Raw genomic sequence first — 17,655 nt, 5'->3', positions numbered from 1 at the left:
TTTTGTTTTAGTTCCTTTTCATAGTTCAGTATTGGAAGGGAATAAATACACTCTTGCCAGCTCAGAGAGGATTGGGCCTGTCATCCTCCTTGTGCAGATTTTCTTAGCTTGTGCAGGGGATTTTCTTAGCTCCATCTTGATATAGATCTAGTGAGTCATAAGTGTGACTAAATCACATGTTTTCTCTCCCCTTGCCTCCCCCCATGGCTTTTTGATAGGTTGTTTTTGGAACCCAAGATTAAACTTTACAGCTGTCCTTGTTCAGTTTCATTGAGGTGATTTTGGCCTCTCACAAACAACCTTCCAAGATCAGAAGAGTTCTAGAAAGCATTTCTGTTTTAGAGTAGTTTGGCTCCCTCCTCAGGAGGATTCCTCAGAGTAATGACAACAGCAAAATACTGACCTTTAACAAACCATGTTCTTTTTCAAGCATGTCTTTTTCAAAAATTTCTTTTTCAAGACTTTTTGTAAGTCTGTAATGTGTACTTTTTCTACCATTAAGAACATTATTCAAAACTATTTTGCTATTTTTTTCTTTGCTAGCTAGATGTAGCATTGCCCCTGCTTAAAAAGTGTGTTCTACATCTATAAAACTATCAGTGACTTTTTACTGATACATTAGTTTGTATGCCTAGAGCTATAATTTTTCCTAAACATATTCATGCTTTATAAAGTGTATATGCCCTAGTTTTTGGATCAAATGATGTAATATATTAAAACAGCACAGAAATAAAGCGGTTGTCACAGCTGTATTTTAAGTATTTTAGTTAAGATTATGGTATTGTTAAATTTGACTATCTTAGACCTTTAAATGCAGACCCATTTAATTTGCGATTGAGCTAAGTGCATCCAGTTACAACTTTCCATTAGAGTCCCTCAGTTTCCACTTGTCCTGCTTTCTTCAAAAACTAGCAGCCGCAGCTGCAGCCCTTCAGCACAGAAGAGAGTACATGTTAAATATAGCCTGACCTGCTGCTGTGGTGAAAACTGACACTGCCACTTGCAGGCTCTGTGCCGTAACATGCTGATCCTGAATGTAGGGCAATTGCTAATTTGACTGTAAACAGGAGCTGTAGATGTGACCTCAGCTGCTACAGTTCTGTATGTAGGTGACAAGAAGAAAGTCTGCTTTCAAGTAGCAGGGGCATGTTAAACAAAAGATTCAGGCGGTTACCTTGGATTGGGGGAAGCAGGAAGCTGGTAAGGTGGAACAGAGAGGTAAATTGTCAATGTCCTATTTCACCTGTAGGATACTCATTTCACTCGTGTTTATTGTGTTTAAATAAATAAAACAGAAGAAAGCCCTGCATAGTCAATGGTAAGAACATGTCACAAATGAGGTATTATAATCAGTTAGGGGCCCTGGGCTGGAGGGAGGTAGATAATACTAAACTTTCTCCTTTAAATGGGACTCTGGGTAACTCATGAATCCTCCTGGAAAGCACATGTGTACTATTTAGCTTCAGACATATTTATGGTTTATAATTCCAGACACAGGCATAAGTAAAATCTTTTGGATCATATGTAGAATGCACCATAATGGGAATTCAAGACCTTACACATGACCACTCTTGGACATATGTGTATATAATAAGAAAAGACTCACAAGCTGGGGAAAATTTAAGACATCTACCAGTCGAAAACCAGCACATCAAAAGTCTTCCAAATAACTTATTTGGAAGACTTATTTGGAACTTATTTGGAAGACTTTTGATGTGCCTGCAAACCTGGGCTGGAGGGAGGTATTATCTACCTCCCTCCAGCCCAGGGCCCCTAACTGATTATAATACCTCATTTGTGACATGTTCTTACCATTGACTATGCAGGGCTTTCTTCTGTTTTATTTATTTAAACACAATAAACACGAGTGAAATACCTCATTTAAATATACTTCAAAAGTATATTTAAAACTAATCAATGAACTTTGGTTATTCTTTTAATAATAAAACTTTTTTTAGCACTGTGCTAGGTATTTTGCCAGTAGCTCATTAATTTATCCCTACTATATTTCAAAAGTGAATTTTTAGCTTTATTTTAGAGATGTGGTGCAGAGAGCTTACATACTTTCTCAGTATTACATGGCCACAAACACAGGGACTGGCATTTGAATCCAGGTCTGTCTGAAATTTAGATTGTGTCACATGTGCTTAGTGGTTTCTGAAGTAGCTATAATTGGTTATATAATCTCACCTCTATAAACATAATAAACAGTCTTTATATTTGTCTGCCATGTGTAAGATACAAAGGCAGTGTCTAAAAAGTATTTTATTTTAAAATTCATATCCTGTTTTTGAGTTCCTTTGAAACAGGGTCATTTACAGAGACAAAAATATTTTAGAGTTTATTTATTTGTTTATAGAGAGAGGGGAAGGGGAGGAGAAAGAGGGGGAGAGAAACATCAATGTGTAAGAGAAACATTGATGCTGTTGCCTTTTGCATGTGTCCCAATTGGGGACTGGCCTGCAGCCTAGGCACGTGCCCTGACCGGAAATCAAACTGATGGCTTTTTGTTTTGTGGGATGCTGCTCAACCAACTGAGCCACACTGGTCAAGGCAGGACAAAAATATTTTAAATAAGAAATCTTGCCAGGGATGTTAGCATTTGATAAAACTTAGGTAAATATATATAAAAATAACTTTTCTGCTTGAAGATACGTGACTTTTTTTTACTTTTATAAAGTCTACCATTAGCTTGTCTTTCTAGACAGGAGGAAAAGTGTGAAAAATCTTAATTCTGGTGGAGGCTAGGGAAGGGTTGAGAGTGATGGTTACAGGCATTCTAGCTTTATATGTACAAGAATGTGAAACAAAGTCCCTTATAATAATCTTGTATATTTAAAAGCATCTGTAGCCCTGGTTGGTGTGGCTCAGTGGCTTGAGTACTGGCCTGCAAACCAAAAGGTCACTGGTTTGATTCCCAGTAATGGTACTTGACTGGGTTGTGGGCCATGTCCCTGGTTAGGGGTGTGGAAGAGGCAGTTGATTGACATATCTCTCACACACTGATGTTTCTCTCCCTCTCTTTCTCCCTCCCCCTCTGTCTAAAAATATGTAAATTAAAAAAAAATTTTTTTAAAGCATCTGTATCCCTGGTTGGTGTCGCTCAGTAGATTGAGTGCCAGCCTGTGAACCAAAGGGTCACCGGTTCGATCCCCATTTCAGGGCACATGCCTGGGTTGTGCGCTAGGTTCCCAGTGGGGGGCATGTGAGAGGCAACCACACATTGTTTTTTTATCTTTCTTTTCCTCCCTCCCTTCCCCTCTGTCTAAAAATAAATAAATAGTCTTTAAAAAATAAAAATAAAAAAGCATCTGTAGGCGACTTTATGTAGAATGGGAGTATTTAAATTTTATTTTATTTGGGTTTTTTAAAAAGTCAGGCATTCATGTGTTAAAAATACCAAAGGTACCCGACTGACCTCTGTATGGGCAGGTGGAATTACCAGTTAGTTTCTTGGCTGTCAGGCCAGAAGTATTATATGCATTTGTAACTATTGTGTATTTTCCCCCTTATTTTTACTACCACATTATGTGTACTATTATGTATTTTGCTTTTTCCATATAGTCAATCTTGAAATTTTTCTCTTTTTTTAAAGATTTTATTTTCTTTTAGAGAGGGGGGAGGGAAAGAGAGGGAGAGACACATCAATGTGTGAAAGATAGATCAATCAGTTGCCTCTCACATGCCCCCCAACTGGGAATCAAACCTGCAACCTTTCAATTCACAGATAGGTACTCAGTCCACTGAATCACATCAGCCAGGGCAATCTTGGAAATTTTCTTGTACCTTAAACAAACTTCCTTGAAAGATTAAAAAAATATATATCCATCCTAAATGGCTATAAAGTAGTATGTCATTACAGTTTTGATTTGTATTTCCCTAGTGACTAATTTTGTTGGGCATCTTTACATGACTTTATTTGGTCATTAAGTGTATCTTCTCTGGAGAAATGTCTACTCAAATTTTTTGCCCATTTTTTGGTTGAGTTGTTTTTGTTATTAAGTTGTAGGGGTTTTTTTTATATCTTTTGGATTTTTTATATATTCTGGATATTAATCCCATATGAAATATATTATTTGCAAATATATTTTCCCATTTATGTGGGTTGTCTTTTCACTCACTCGATAGTATCCTTTGATGTTTTTAACTTTGATGGAAGTTCAGTTTATCTGTTTTTGCTTTTGCCTGGCTATGTTTTTTAATATCATACTTAAGAACTCATTGTTAAATATCTAAGGTCATGAAAATTTGCTCTTTGTTTTCTTCTAAGAGTTTTATGCTTTTAGGTCTTATGTTTAGGTCTTTAATCAATTCTTAGTTAATTTTGTATATGGTGTGAGGTAGGAGACCAACTTCCATTCTTTTGCATGTGGATATCTGTTGAAGGCTGCCTTTTCCTGCATTGAATGTCTTATGACCTTGTTGGAAAATGAATCAGCCGTATATTCTGAGGTTTTGTCTCTGGGCTCTTTATTCTCTTTCTTTGGCCTGTGTGTCTTTATGCCAGTACTACACTGTTTTGATTACTGTAGCTTTGTAGCCAGTTTTGAAATCAGGAGGTGTGAGTTCTCCATCTTTTTTCTTTTCTGAGACTTTTAGTTCTCCAGGGTTCTTTGAGATTCTGTATAAATTTCAGGATTGGTTTTTCTATTTCTGCAAAAAACACTGTTGGGATTTTGATAGGGATTGCATTGAGTTGTATATTGCTTTGGATATTAATATCATCTTAACAGCATTAAGTCTTCCAATCCATAAACATTGGATGTTTTTCATTTATTTAGCTCTTTAATTTTTTTATTAGCAATGTATAGTTTTCAGTGTAAAAAGTTTTCACATCCTTGGTTAATTTCTTTTATTTTTTTGATGCTACTGTAAAAGGCAATGAATTTTAAAATTTATTTTTTGGATTGTTCTTTGAAAGTATATAGAATACAACTGAAGTTAGTGTGTTAATTTTATCTTACAATTGCTAACTTAATTTATTAGTGCTTACATTTTTTTGTATGTGGATTCTTTAGAGCTTTCTATGTATAAGATCATGTCATTTGTGAATAGAGATCATTGTACTTCTTCCTTTCTAATTTGGATGCCTTTTTTCCTTCATTTTTATATTTTATTATTTTTTGACATTTTTAAAATTTAATTATTGTTCAAGTACATTTTTCTGTCTTTTACTCCCATCCCAGCCCACCCCCCCCCATCGGTGCCTTTTTTTTAAATTGACACTATTACAGATGTCCCCATTCACCCCCCCCCTTTGCCCACCTCCACCCAGCCCCTCCCTCGCCTTCCCTCTGGCCATCACCACACTGTTGTCTGTGTCTATGGGTTATGCATATATGTTCTTTGGCTAATCCCTTCACTTTCTTTCATCCAGTCCCTTTCTTTCCCCTCCCCTCTGACTTCTGTCAGTCTGTTCCATGTGTCCATACCTGTGTTTCTGTTTTGGCAGTTTATTTAGTTTATTAGATTCCACATATAAGTGAGATCATATGGTACTTGTCTTTCTCTGACTGCTTTATTTCACTTAGCATAATAATCTCCCGGTCCATTTATGCTGTTGCAGAAGGTAAGGTTTCCTTCTTTTTTACAGTCATGTAGTATTGCATTATGTAAATGTACCACAGCTTTTTTATTTACACATCTACTAATGGACACTTGGGCTGTTTCCAGATCTTGGCTATCGTAAATAATGCTGCTGTGAATATAATGTGCATATATTCCTTTTGAATTGGTGTTTCTGTATTCTTAGGATGTATTCCCAGAATTGGAATCTCTGGGTCAAAAGTCAGTTCCATTTTTAATTTATTGAGGAACCTCCATACTGTTTTCCACAGTGGCTGCACTAGCCTGCATTCCCAAAGACAGTGCATGAGGGTTCTCACATCCTCACCAGCAGTTGTCATTTGTTGATTTATTGAGAGTAGCCATTCTCACATGTGTGAGGTGATATCTCGGTGTGGTTTTAATTTGCATTTCTCTGATTATTAGGCATGTTGAGAATTTTTTCACATGTCTTTTTGCCATCTGTATGTCCTCTTTGGAGAAATGTCTCTTCAGGTCGTTTGTCCTTTTTTAATTGGATGTTTTGGTGTTTTGTTGGTGTTGAGTTGTGTAAGTTCTTCATGCATTTTGGAAATTAACCACTTATCAGATATATCATTGATAAATATGGTCTCTCATATACTGGGTTCCCTTTTCATTTTGTTGATGGTTTCTTTTGCTGTGCAGAAGCTTTTTGGTTTGATAATTTGGTTTGATAATTTGATAATTTTGGTTTGGTAATTCTATTTGTTTATTTTTTTTCCTTCATTTCCCTTGCCCTAGGAGGTATATTAGCAAAAATATTGCCAATATTACTGCCTATGTTTTCTTCTAGAATTTCTATGGTTTCATGACTTACATTTAAATCTTTTACCCATGTTGAGTTTATTCTTTTATATGGTATAAGTAGATGGTCTAGTTTCATTGTTCTGCATGTACCTGTCCAGTTTTCCCAACACCATTTGTTGAAGAGACTGTCTTCACTCCATTGTATGCTCTTGTCTCCTTAGTCAAATATTATTTGACCATATAGGCATGGGTTTATTTCTGGGCTTTCTGTTCTGTTCCATTGATCTGGATGACTATTTGTAATGCCAGTACCAGGTTGTCTTGATTACAGTGACCTTGTAGTATATTTTAATATCAGGTATTATGATCCCTCCAACTTTGTTCTTCTTTCTCAAAGTTGCTAAGGCTATTTGGGATCTTTTCGGTCCCATATAAATATTTGGTGGCCTGACTGGTATGGCTCAGTGGATTGAGTGTCGTACTGTGAACCCAAAGGTTGCCAGTTGGGTTCCAGGTCAGGGCACATGCCTGAGTTGCAGGCCATGTCCCCAGTTGTGGGCACTGTGAGAGGCAACCAATAGATGTATCACTCTCATGTCGATGTTTTTCTCCCTCTTTTCCCCTCACTCTAAAAATAAATAAATACGTTTTTTTTATTTTGAAAAATTTGTTCTAGGTATGTGAAATACCCTTGGCATTATAATAGGAATTGCATTGATTCCATAGATTGCTTTGGGTGGGATGAATATTTTAATGATGTTAATTCTTCCAGTCCATGAACATGGTATATGCTTCAATTTATTTGTATCTTCCTCATTTTCTTTCTTCCATGTCCTATACTTTTCCAAAGGTAGGTCTTTTACTTTCTTGGTTAAATTTATTTCTAGGTACCTTATTTTTTGTTGTTGTTGCAATAGTGAATGGGATTATTTATTTTCTTAGTTTCTCTTTCTGATCATTTTAGGGAAATAGAAATGCCACTGATTTCTGCATATTAATTTTGTTCTTAGCACTTTGCCAAATTCATTTATGAGCATCTGTGAATAATGACAGTTTTAATTCCTCCTTTCCAATTTGGATACCTTTTATTTCTTCTTGTCTGATTGCTGTGGCCAGTATTTCCAGTACTATATTAAAAACAGACATGACCGTCTTATTCCTGATCTTAAGAGAAACACTTTCCGTTTTTGCCCATTAAATATGATGCTGGCTGTGACTTTGGATGCTTTTTATTTCTTTAACGTAATTACTCTGGCTAGACTTTCCAGCCCTGTGTTGAATAGAAGTGGCAGATGTGGACATCCTTGTTGTATTCTTGATCTTAGGACAAAAGCTTTCAGTCTTTTGTATAATGTTATCTTTGGGGGTTTTGTATGTGGCCTTTTTCATTTTGAGGAAATTCCCTTCTGTTTCTGATTTATTGGGTGATTTTCTTAAAGGGCATTGAATTATGTCAAGTGCTTCTTCTGCATCAATTGAAATGAATATATGTGGGTTTTTTCCCTTTATTGTAGTAATTGATTTTCATATTTTGAACCGTCCTTACATTCTGGAAATGAATCTCAGTTGGTCATGATGTTATATTAGAATTCTTCTAATACACTGCTGAATTCAGTTTGCTAGTATTTTGTTGAGGATTTTTGCATCTATATTCACAGGGGAGAGAGAGTCTAGATTTCTTGAAGTGCCGTTGTCTGACTTTGATAATCAGTGCACTGCTGGCCTTAGAATGAGTTAGGAAGTGTTCTCTCCTCTTTAATCTTTTGGAGGAGTTCAAGGACTGTCGTTAATTCTTCTTTAGATATTTGGGCAAAGTTTTTATGATAGAAAAAAATAAATTCAGTAATTTTTGGAGCTGTCAGTAGTGTTCAAGGAACTAGAAGGGTGTTTCGAGGACTGCAAGTTTCCATAAGCACAATGTAAAATGGCTACTGCCTGCTTCAGCCAACTCACAAAAGCCCCCAGTGTCTCTTGGCCTCTTACCTTTGTTCCAGAGCTGCTTTCTTCTCATTTATGTGCCATTTTCCTTGGAATCACATGTTCTATAACACCCTCAAGTCTATTTTGGAGGATTTAGTTGTGAAGATTGGGCACCCTCAGAAAGAAGACTTGGCAATGCTTCTTTAGCCTTTAAATTACTTTGCACATACTAGAATCATTAAATCATCCCTGAAAACTAGGCTAGTTAGTGATCTCAGATTTGGTAATAAGAAAGCTTAAGGCAGAAAAATTTTGCCTAAGCACCAAAGATTTCTGATTTTTGTTTTCACCCTGTTAGTGAGGCTGCATTTGCACAAATTGTCTCCTTTTTCCCCTTCTTTATCTGCCTAAGATGAGGGTATTAATTACTGTTTTCATCTTTTTTTCCAAGTTGAAAAAAAGCATTCTTCTAGAATTCATGGTTAGGTCCTTTTGTTTGAAATTGTATAGCAAAGGCCAAAAATAATTCCTTATAGTTCAAAGGAGGAAGCTTTGCCTCATTTTCTTTTGGATTCTAACTGGGCATCCGATTGTGTCAGCCACTATCACAAAACTGATCAGTAGTGACTCTTCCTGAGTATAATGATTTTCAAACATTTATGACAGCTTTCCATGATAAAAAGTAAGTTTTTTATAGCACAAGACAGTACATAACAAAAACGTATACACCTAACATAAAACTCTCACAAACCAATACTTAACCTTCATTTAAAAAATGCTGACTGCTACCTTCTATTTTGTTTATATTTTTTCTATTTAGTTATTTTAAATACTGATTTTAGCTTGCTGAATTGATCCCATAACCTGCTAATGGATTTAACTTTAGTTTAAATAATATTCTTCTGTGACTCCCCCCAGCTGTCCCTGTGCATGTAGTTTTCTGGGCTCCTACCCTTAGACATTTTGATTCTGTGGTCTGAAGTAGAACCCAGGAATTTAGACTTTTATTTAAATAAAAATAAAAATCTGGATAATTTTGATGTAGCCAGCCATAGACAGGAATTTGGGAACTACTAATAGAACTAGTTTATTTAAAACTCAGTCTGTCTTTTAAATCACTGAAAATTCTCACTATAACTTTCCAAATTATTGTCCTTTTAATTTTGGAAAATCAGTTATTACCTCATAAAGTTTCTGGGCTCCAATATTCATATTATTTTGTAAAATGTGGGGAGCCATTTTATGCAGTGACTTACAGATAAAAGACAATTAAGTTTCTCTTGATTATAGGGGAAAAAAAACCCAGCCTGGGTCCCTGGCTGGTGTGGCTCAGTGGATAAGCACTGGCCTGCAAACCAAAAGGTCACTGGTTCAGTTCCAGTTAGGGCATGTGCCTGGGTTGTGGGCCAGGTGTCCCCAGTTGGGGGCATATAAGAGGCAACCAATCAGTGTTTCTGTCAACATGGATGTTTCTCTCCTTTTCTTTCTCCTTCCCTCCCTCAAAATAAATAAAATCTTAAGAAAACAAAAACAAAACAGCCTGGGCATGTAGTAGATTAAGTTACCATCTGGTTTGTTCCATTCAGTAGTGATATTGTCTTCTTTGACACAGACCAGTTTATGTCTGACTTGGAACACCAGCCATCAGGTTCAGCAGAGAAATGGCCTAACCACAGTGAGCTCTCATGTCCACTTCCTTTCTGGAGAATCTAGATGGTGAGTGTTGTTTGAAATGTGTCATTGTTTTTGTGCCCAAGTCTGGTATTTGCATGCTGTGGCCGGATTTGCATGTGCTACAAAGGCGGGGCTCTCTATGGGCACCTTCACGGTAGGCCCACTCTATCTTTGGACCTACACTTTTGACTATAAGACTCTGCTTTTTAAATCTAACTGTACTCTGTCTCTTGCACTGATGTTTATAATTTTAGTCTGGGGTTGAATAAAAGGTAAATGTTTTATTGCATCTATTAAACCAGAGCAGAGAGAAGTCCATCTATATGAGTTCTGTGGCTTGGTTGCTGAGTAAATTTGGTTGCTGCTCAGGTGTGTAAGCCTTCTCATTTCTGGTCAAGTATTCTGTTTTGATGTGAGGCTGTGTGGAGTGGAAATGAAGCCGGAAATTGTATCCATTTATCAGGTAGCCTGGACCTTCTACCTTAGAGTTTGCCCTGTATGCTGTTTGTACTCCTTGTAGTTTCTTCTTGGGTTCCATTTGGAAGGACTCGTAGAAATGGAGTCTGTGGTGACGGCGGGGCTGGGCTTTAACTCCCTCCCCCCACCAACACCAACATACACACACACACACACACAGCCCCTTTCTTCAGAGACTTAAAACCATGTAGAAAGTATGTGTTAGGGATTATAAATGTACAAATTATAATTTTCAAAATGCTGTTTAAATTTTGTTCTATTGAATTTAGACTTGGAAGTGGACTTTTATATTTAGGATACCACATAGGCTACCAAAATCTTGGCTCCTCCTAGAAAGCTGGGGTATACTATTTTCACATCATTCTTGTCTCTAATCATGAAAGGAATAAAAGTAGCAACTACATTCCTGCCTTTATAAAACCCTTAGAAGAGTTATAACCAGAAGTATTTAAATTAATTTCCTCATATTATGGTTCAGAAAGTCAGAAAGATTAATTGCCTTAGTTACATCACAGCTGAACCAAGATTAAAACTTATTTTTCCCAGTGTTTACCCCATTGCCCTTCTTGTGTGTGAAGCAGTGATCTTGGTGTTTATGTGAAGTGAAGGGATTAATGAGTAACTAAGGAATGAACAGGAGGTAAGAACAGAGAAACAGCAGGCCATATAGATAACTCCTTTATGATGTTAAGCAATGAAAGAAAAATTTAGATACAGAGGACGATGTAAGATCTAGGGTTTTTCTTTGCTTTCTTGTTTGTTTGAGATAGACTTACCCATATTTAATCAGTGATGAGAATAATCTAGGAGGGGAGGGAAGTGAATTAACTGAAGAGATGGAAGGGTAAAGAAAATTGGACCAAGATCTTGATAGGCAAGCACATGGGATCCATAACAGAAGTGGTAAAATGAGTCATGTGGATTTAGGATAAATGGCTGTGGAGCTCAGGTTTGGCCTCTGGAAATAATAGATGTGGGAGTCAATAGTACATAGAAATGGACAAAATTATACAGAGACAATGTCAAAGTAGAAATATATATAGAGAGAGAAATGACACAATCTTCTGTTAATTTTAAAATTTTGAATTCCACATATTAACCCAAATTGAAGGTTTTTTCCCCCCATATTTTAGTTTTTGCTGATACAAAAGAGTACATGCTTTCAAGTATATATACTTGAAAGTAATATACTTCAAGTATCTGTGTACTGATTACTCAGCTGGAGATTTAATGTTTGTCTTTGTAGAATGTTTTGAGTTACATCCTTTTCTAGAGAAAAGATCTGTAATGACACCAAATGTGGGATCACACAAGTTTTTCTAAAAAGAAAGGACCCTTAAGAACAGGACTAATCACCCCCTTATCAGTTGTGGTGGGGAAAAATGTCATGATTTTTTTTTTGCAATATTAAAGCTAATGTTAAAAGTAAAGCTTCTGATCACTGTGCATAATATTTTCAATCTATCCTGTCGTTGGAAGCTGACTAGAGTTCAGGGTGAAATTTAAAGTAACTTTGTTATAAGCTTGGTACCATAGTATTCAAGCTAGTTATCTTGGTTCTTGCTTAAAATACGTAGGTATTCTTTTTCTGTTACCTTTTTGGGTAGTGAGTTTTATTTTCATCTGTAATGTAAGCTAGGTTACTATAATGGAATTCCCAAAATCCAGTGACTTAATAACCACACTGGAGGTTATTGATTTATACCTCATGGTAATTCAGAGATTAGGATTCCTTTCATTTCTTAGGTATTGTCAAAGCAGAGTCACCACTTCGAGTTTTAGCCCAAAGCAAGGGGTGGAGAAGGAAAGGAAAAGGCTATCAAACAAGTTATGAGGAAGATGCACACATCACTTTTTGCTTATATTTCACTGAATAAAACAAATTACATGGCCTTACCTAGCTATGAAAGCCGGGGAATGTAGTCTGTAGCTGAGCAGCCACGTGATGAGGTAAACTCAGTTACCAGAGAAGAATGAATTAGAGCAGTTAGTAGTTACCTTCTGAATTTTCAGGAACTTGTTTCTGTCTTAGCCTATGAAGGCAAATTCATCAGATTTTGATAAATGCAAATTAATTCTTTAGCTTATGCCATAAATAGATGAATCAAGTATTTCATGTATTTAGATGGTCTTCTGATAACTTGCCAAATAACCTAAAAAGTAAATCTTAGCAAAACTATGCTATAGAGTAGTAAACTGAAAAGTAATACTAGATTTCTCATCCATTTAAAATTATTCCAAATTTCTCATTTCTTACCTCAAGTGAAATTCAAAAAATTATCACACCTTTTATATAGCCTTCATTTTATAAAATACAACATCTCCATGAAGGGAGATGAGAGGAGAAGGAAATTTTGCCAAACTTGGAATGTTCATTGCAACTTCAAGATGAAATAACATATATAAATGGAGTCTAATTATGCCCCAAAATCCTTTATGAAAATGCTCAAGATGCTTAGTTGCTAGTAATAAAGGCCCTTTTGACTTTTGTGTATGTGACAGTGTGCATCCTTCTGGGTTACCCTGCTCCTCTTCACCTGGTGGTGAGACTTCATACCATACCATACTCGTCAGCTCTGATGGATCCTTAAGCATTGAAATAGCTCTAAATTAGAGGTCTGTTGTTACTTAAATACCTCATTCTTGTGTGCAGAAATTGCTTTCCATTGGACTGCTCATTTGAGCATTTCCTGAATAAAACCCCTTTCTCCCCTACAGCAAATATTGCCAGTGGCTCTACTTCTGTTGTGGTGGCACAAGCAATGCAGGTGTTGGGGTAGTTGGAGTCAAGGATGGCGGCTGCCGCAAGTGGGCCAGATGCTGTGACCTACATAAACTGTTAGCATGGGTGTTGAGGGTTGTCGACTCTTGTTCGAGGCTTTTAATTCACTTTACTCTTTAAAGGGCAAAATGGTATGGTAGGAGCATAAACAGCTTTTTATGTTCCTATCTTATATTGGTAAAAATAAATAAATAAAGCCACCTCGTATACTCTGTGGACTAGGGTTTAAATAAATAAATTTGCGTGTATGTTGGTATATTCAAAAGGAAGTGAAAAATGAAATTGTAAGCATTAGTATTCTTTAAGAAATGACCTGTGATAAAATTATTAAGATTGCTAATGATTTACAGTATAAATTACATCATAGATTTATTTACTAGCAGTAATTTTGACTTGCTTAAATTGACACTGAGACTTCAGTTGGAGGTGGTAACCCCAGCCTAGAGCCCCCAGCCTAAGGGAGAAGTGAGGGTTGAGGGAGAGCAGTGGACTTATATACTACACTGAACTCAATCAAGTTACCGCTAAAGGACAGCAAAAGGCCTGCTTTAGTACAGTTCTGACGCCCTGTCCTAAAATTCATATTCTTTATTCACCTGTAGTGATTATTTGAGAATAGTTTTTGTTGTTTTTTCCAAGTCTCCAAATTATATTAAAGATTCAGTTGGCAAGTAATTTTACTTAGCACTTAATATGTACCAAGCACTAGGATTCAGTGGAAAACAAAGATAGACAAGGCGGGTCCCTGCCTTACAGGAATTTAAATCCACTCATTAGCTGTTGAACATTAATACTGATACGAATTAAAGTATATCTGAGTATAGTCAACTTGAGTGCTTTTTGTGGACAATCTTGGCTTTATTGTCTTAAAATTCTAAACTATTGTTGTGTCCTCTTTGGGGCATGGCCGCTCAAATCTCTTTTTTGAGTGAATTATCTTTCTTCTGAACCCTAACAGTGCCCATGAGACTTGGAACCAGGGGAGCAGTGGGCAGTGACAGCTTGTCCTGCGTTAACCCCATGAACCTGTCTCCAAGGCCCCCCCTACTCTGACTTTCCAGTGATTAGACAGCAGCCCACCTAGGCTCTCTCCTTTGCTTCTTCTATTCTAGACTCTTCCTTGTTTCACTGTCCCCAGCTTTAATAAATGTATTCTCAAAAAAAAATTCCTAAACTGTGAAGAACTTTCCACCTGTCTTCAGCTAAGTGACGTCAGGTACACTGGGCAAAAAACAGCTGAATTTTGGTAAGGGGGAGCAGAACTAACACAGCTTCAATCAGGCTTTTGCTTAAGTGACAATACTTGGCTGCTCCAGAAATCGATAGATTCATACTTATCAAAGTGTATTTGATAAGTGGTAGATAATGCTTGATATAGACCCTCATCTTCAAGAAAATGTAAGCATTGACTTCCTCATACAAACACAGGAGAAGCATGGCCCGTATGACTCAGTTGATTGAGTGCTGGTCTGCAAACTGCAAGGTCACTGGTTTGATTCCCAGTGAGGGCACATGCCTGGGTTATGGGCCAGGTCCCCAGCTGGGGGTGTGTAAGATTGAATATTTGATGTATCTCTCGCTCATCACTGTTTCTCTTTCTCACTCCCTTCCCCTCTCTCTAAAAATAAGTAAATAAAATCTTTAAAAATAAAAAATAAAACACTCATTCTCAAAATACTTATCAGTAACATATTAAAAAAAAAAACACAGGAAAACAATCATGTTTTTAGTGATGATAAAGCACCATTTCTAATCACTCTAGAGTTTTAAAACTTGAACAATGAGCTAAGAATTAAAAAAGGTGTGTTGCATGGCTGCCCAGAACATATCTGAAATCGCCATTTTTGGAAGAGATAAGTGATAGGAAAGGGTGACTTGAATGTGAGCTGTGTACTTTTCTATTTGTTTTTTGCCACTGCTGTGAAACCTGTGTAAATTAAACAGCGTCAAAATCAAAATCAGATGTCCTGTGTTAGTCTCAATAACATTCTGGTCCCCTTCCTATCCTAGCACCTAATGAACTTCAGTGTGCTATTTCCAAATAGCTTCCAAGTAATTATATCAAATTAGGATCCATTTATTCAGCCATCAGAAATTGATGTTTTCTCATTAATCAGGCCCTTGCCCTTCCCGAGCTCACAACCTGTTTGAGAGACAGATCATGACGCCTACTGATAATCTCAAATGGTGAGTAACGTTAGAGGCTGTGCACAAATACCATGGGCCACCCTTGTGCTCCCTCTTAGCCTGAGGCTAGCCCATAGATCCACACAGAGTCCACACTGAAAACAGTTTCCTATTTATTCTATGGTTTGGAATGACAGAGATGCCAAGGGCTGCCTTGATTATTTATGTCCCCTTTACATTCTCACTATATAATATATGAGGTTTTAACAACAACAACAACAACAACAACAACAACAAAATCTCCGTTATACCTAGGAGGAAACTGAAGACAAAATGTGTTGTCCTGAAAGCATCCTTGTAGTTTTTCATGTAGATAGAAACTGTTACATTCCATAACTGTGAGGTATTTCTAGCAGTCAGGAGTATGTTTAGATTAATGCCATCCTTCTTTGCAAACCATCATGAATAGTTGATAAATTCTTGTCTGGAAGATTTACTTAAAAAGCTTCCTCCTTCTGACAAAGACTTTTATAGGTCTGACCAGTTGTCCTCAAATGTTGGTCTCAGAGGGAGGAGGGTATAAGGGGAATAAATGGTAATGAAAAAAATACAATGATTAAATAAAAAATAAATTTAAAAAGGAAAAAAAGTTGGCCTCAATCAGTGATTATTAGCTCATCAACACTGATTAATCATCATTCTTTTGTAATTAGATTTCGTTAGCTTTTAGTCCCTGCTTCTTCACCGTTTTACATTAAATACTAACCATGGTCAAGCCAGATCTTCCTCCTTCATTACTTTGCCCTTCTGAGTGCTGCCACTGAAAAATTTGTTGTTCAGCCCTGGCTGGTGTGGCTCAGTTTATTGAGCACTGGCCTGCAAGCCAAAAGGTTGCTGGTTCGATTCCTGGTTAAGGCACGTGCCTGTGGAAGGCAACTAATTGATATTTCTTGTACACATTTCTTTCCCTCTTTTTCTCCCTTCACTCTCTCTCTAAAAAATAATAAATTGAAAAAGTAAAAAAAAACATTGCCATTGACATAAAACCATGGACTTCTATACTTGAAAAAGATTTTATTACTATAACACCATAATTGTATGGAAAAATGGAGTCTTATATATGGGAAGTAACTTGTCCAAGAACACACATGTTCTTAGTGGCAGAGCGTGGGTTTTTCTTGTTTTGGTTTTTTTTTCACGTTTTCAAATCAAGCCTAATTTCTAGCCTGCTCTTCTTATATATGTGATTTCCCAGGTCCTGTCTTCTCACCAGGGCACAATGCTACTCCTACTCATTGTTTTCAGCCTTCTGCTCTTTGGTGAAACTATAAAACTTCTCCCATTCTTCCAGATCTCTAGCATGAAGATATCTGAATGTCATTGCTTTGACCATTCACTGTAGCCCCTTGCCCACGTGATTTTTCTATTTGGATGTTCTGATTTCCTTTTCCAGACCTAACCTTCCTACCACCTTCCTCCTCTTAAATTCTTCCTCAGCTTTTTTCCAGTAGTGAGAGCACCATTTTTTCTAGACTCAGAACCTTGGGGGCAGGGATGAATCAGTACTTCTTTCCACTCTCCCTTTTCTTACCATTACCACACTACACTCATTCTCCCTCTCCCAGTCTCACATTTGTCCAAGTCTTTGCATTTTCTTTGTCTAAATGATCTCCCTGCTTCTCTAGTCTGTTGGCCTCCAAAAAGTGACAGGTGTTTTGATGCTAACTCAACCATTTACTAAACAAATTATATGAACTGTCAAAGACTCAACTGAGCTGTAAAGTGAGATAGTAGTGATCTTAAAATGTTGTGAATACGAATTGAAATAAGATGCAAAATTTCAGTTGTAAAGTCTAACCCATAGATAATAAATATTTGTGGAATGATTAAATGTTAGAGCCATGGCTATGAATTTGAATCTTTTTATCTACCTAAACTATAAAATTAGGTGCTAATACTTAAATATCTTAAAAAATGATTGTTAGTATCTCCTTTGCGACATGCTTATGTCAAATCCTAGGTATAGAAATTTTTTCTCTTGCTCCATTTTTGTTTATAACAGTCTTGAAAGTATATAATTCAGTGGTTTTAGTATATTCACATAGTGTGCAACCATCACCACTAATTTTAGAATATTGTTTTCATTTAATATTTTTTACTTGTACTGACCTTAAAACTCTTAAATAATGTTGATAGTACCTTTATTTTTTTGTTGACTAAGCTTTTATTTTTCTGTTGTATTTAGAACATTTTTGTAATTCTAAAAGAAACTCCAAGTGCATCAGCAGCCACTCCCATAACTACTGGCAACCACCTGTCTTCTTTCTGTCTGTACGCTGGCC

At 36.6% G+C, this 17,655-nt stretch overlaps 1 protein-coding gene across 3 annotated transcripts in view; it reads left to right on the top strand.

The window, feature by feature from the left end:
• Window positions 1–17,655, top strand: part of NFATC3 (nuclear factor of activated T cells 3) — a 103,946-nt gene that overhangs the window by 82,511 nt on the left and 3,780 nt on the right. Inside the window, exons 10-11 of one of the 3 annotated variants that reach the window (XR_008391868.1) lie at window positions 9,866–9,969; window positions 15,304–15,373. The exons of 1 other annotated variant lie outside the window; for it this stretch is intronic. Coding sequence is in view for 1 of the 2 variants with exons in the window: in XM_037162561.2 (XP_037018456.2) it covers window positions 9,866–9,966 (101 nt within the window). In the remaining variant the exon portion in view is untranslated. The remainder of the gene's footprint in view (window positions 1–9,865; window positions 9,970–15,303; window positions 15,374–17,655) is intronic. One more of the 3 variants, XM_037162561.2, reaches the window with a different exon arrangement.

Source organism: Artibeus jamaicensis, unplaced genomic scaffold, assembly GCF_021234435.1.
Source record: "Artibeus jamaicensis isolate MK-2021 breed Jamaican fruit bat unplaced genomic scaffold, CSHL_Jam_final contig_464, whole genome shotgun sequence".
Classification (NCBI taxonomy): Eukaryota; Metazoa; Chordata; class Mammalia; order Chiroptera; family Phyllostomidae; genus Artibeus; species Artibeus jamaicensis.
This window is presented reverse-complemented; position numbering and strand designations above follow the sequence as displayed.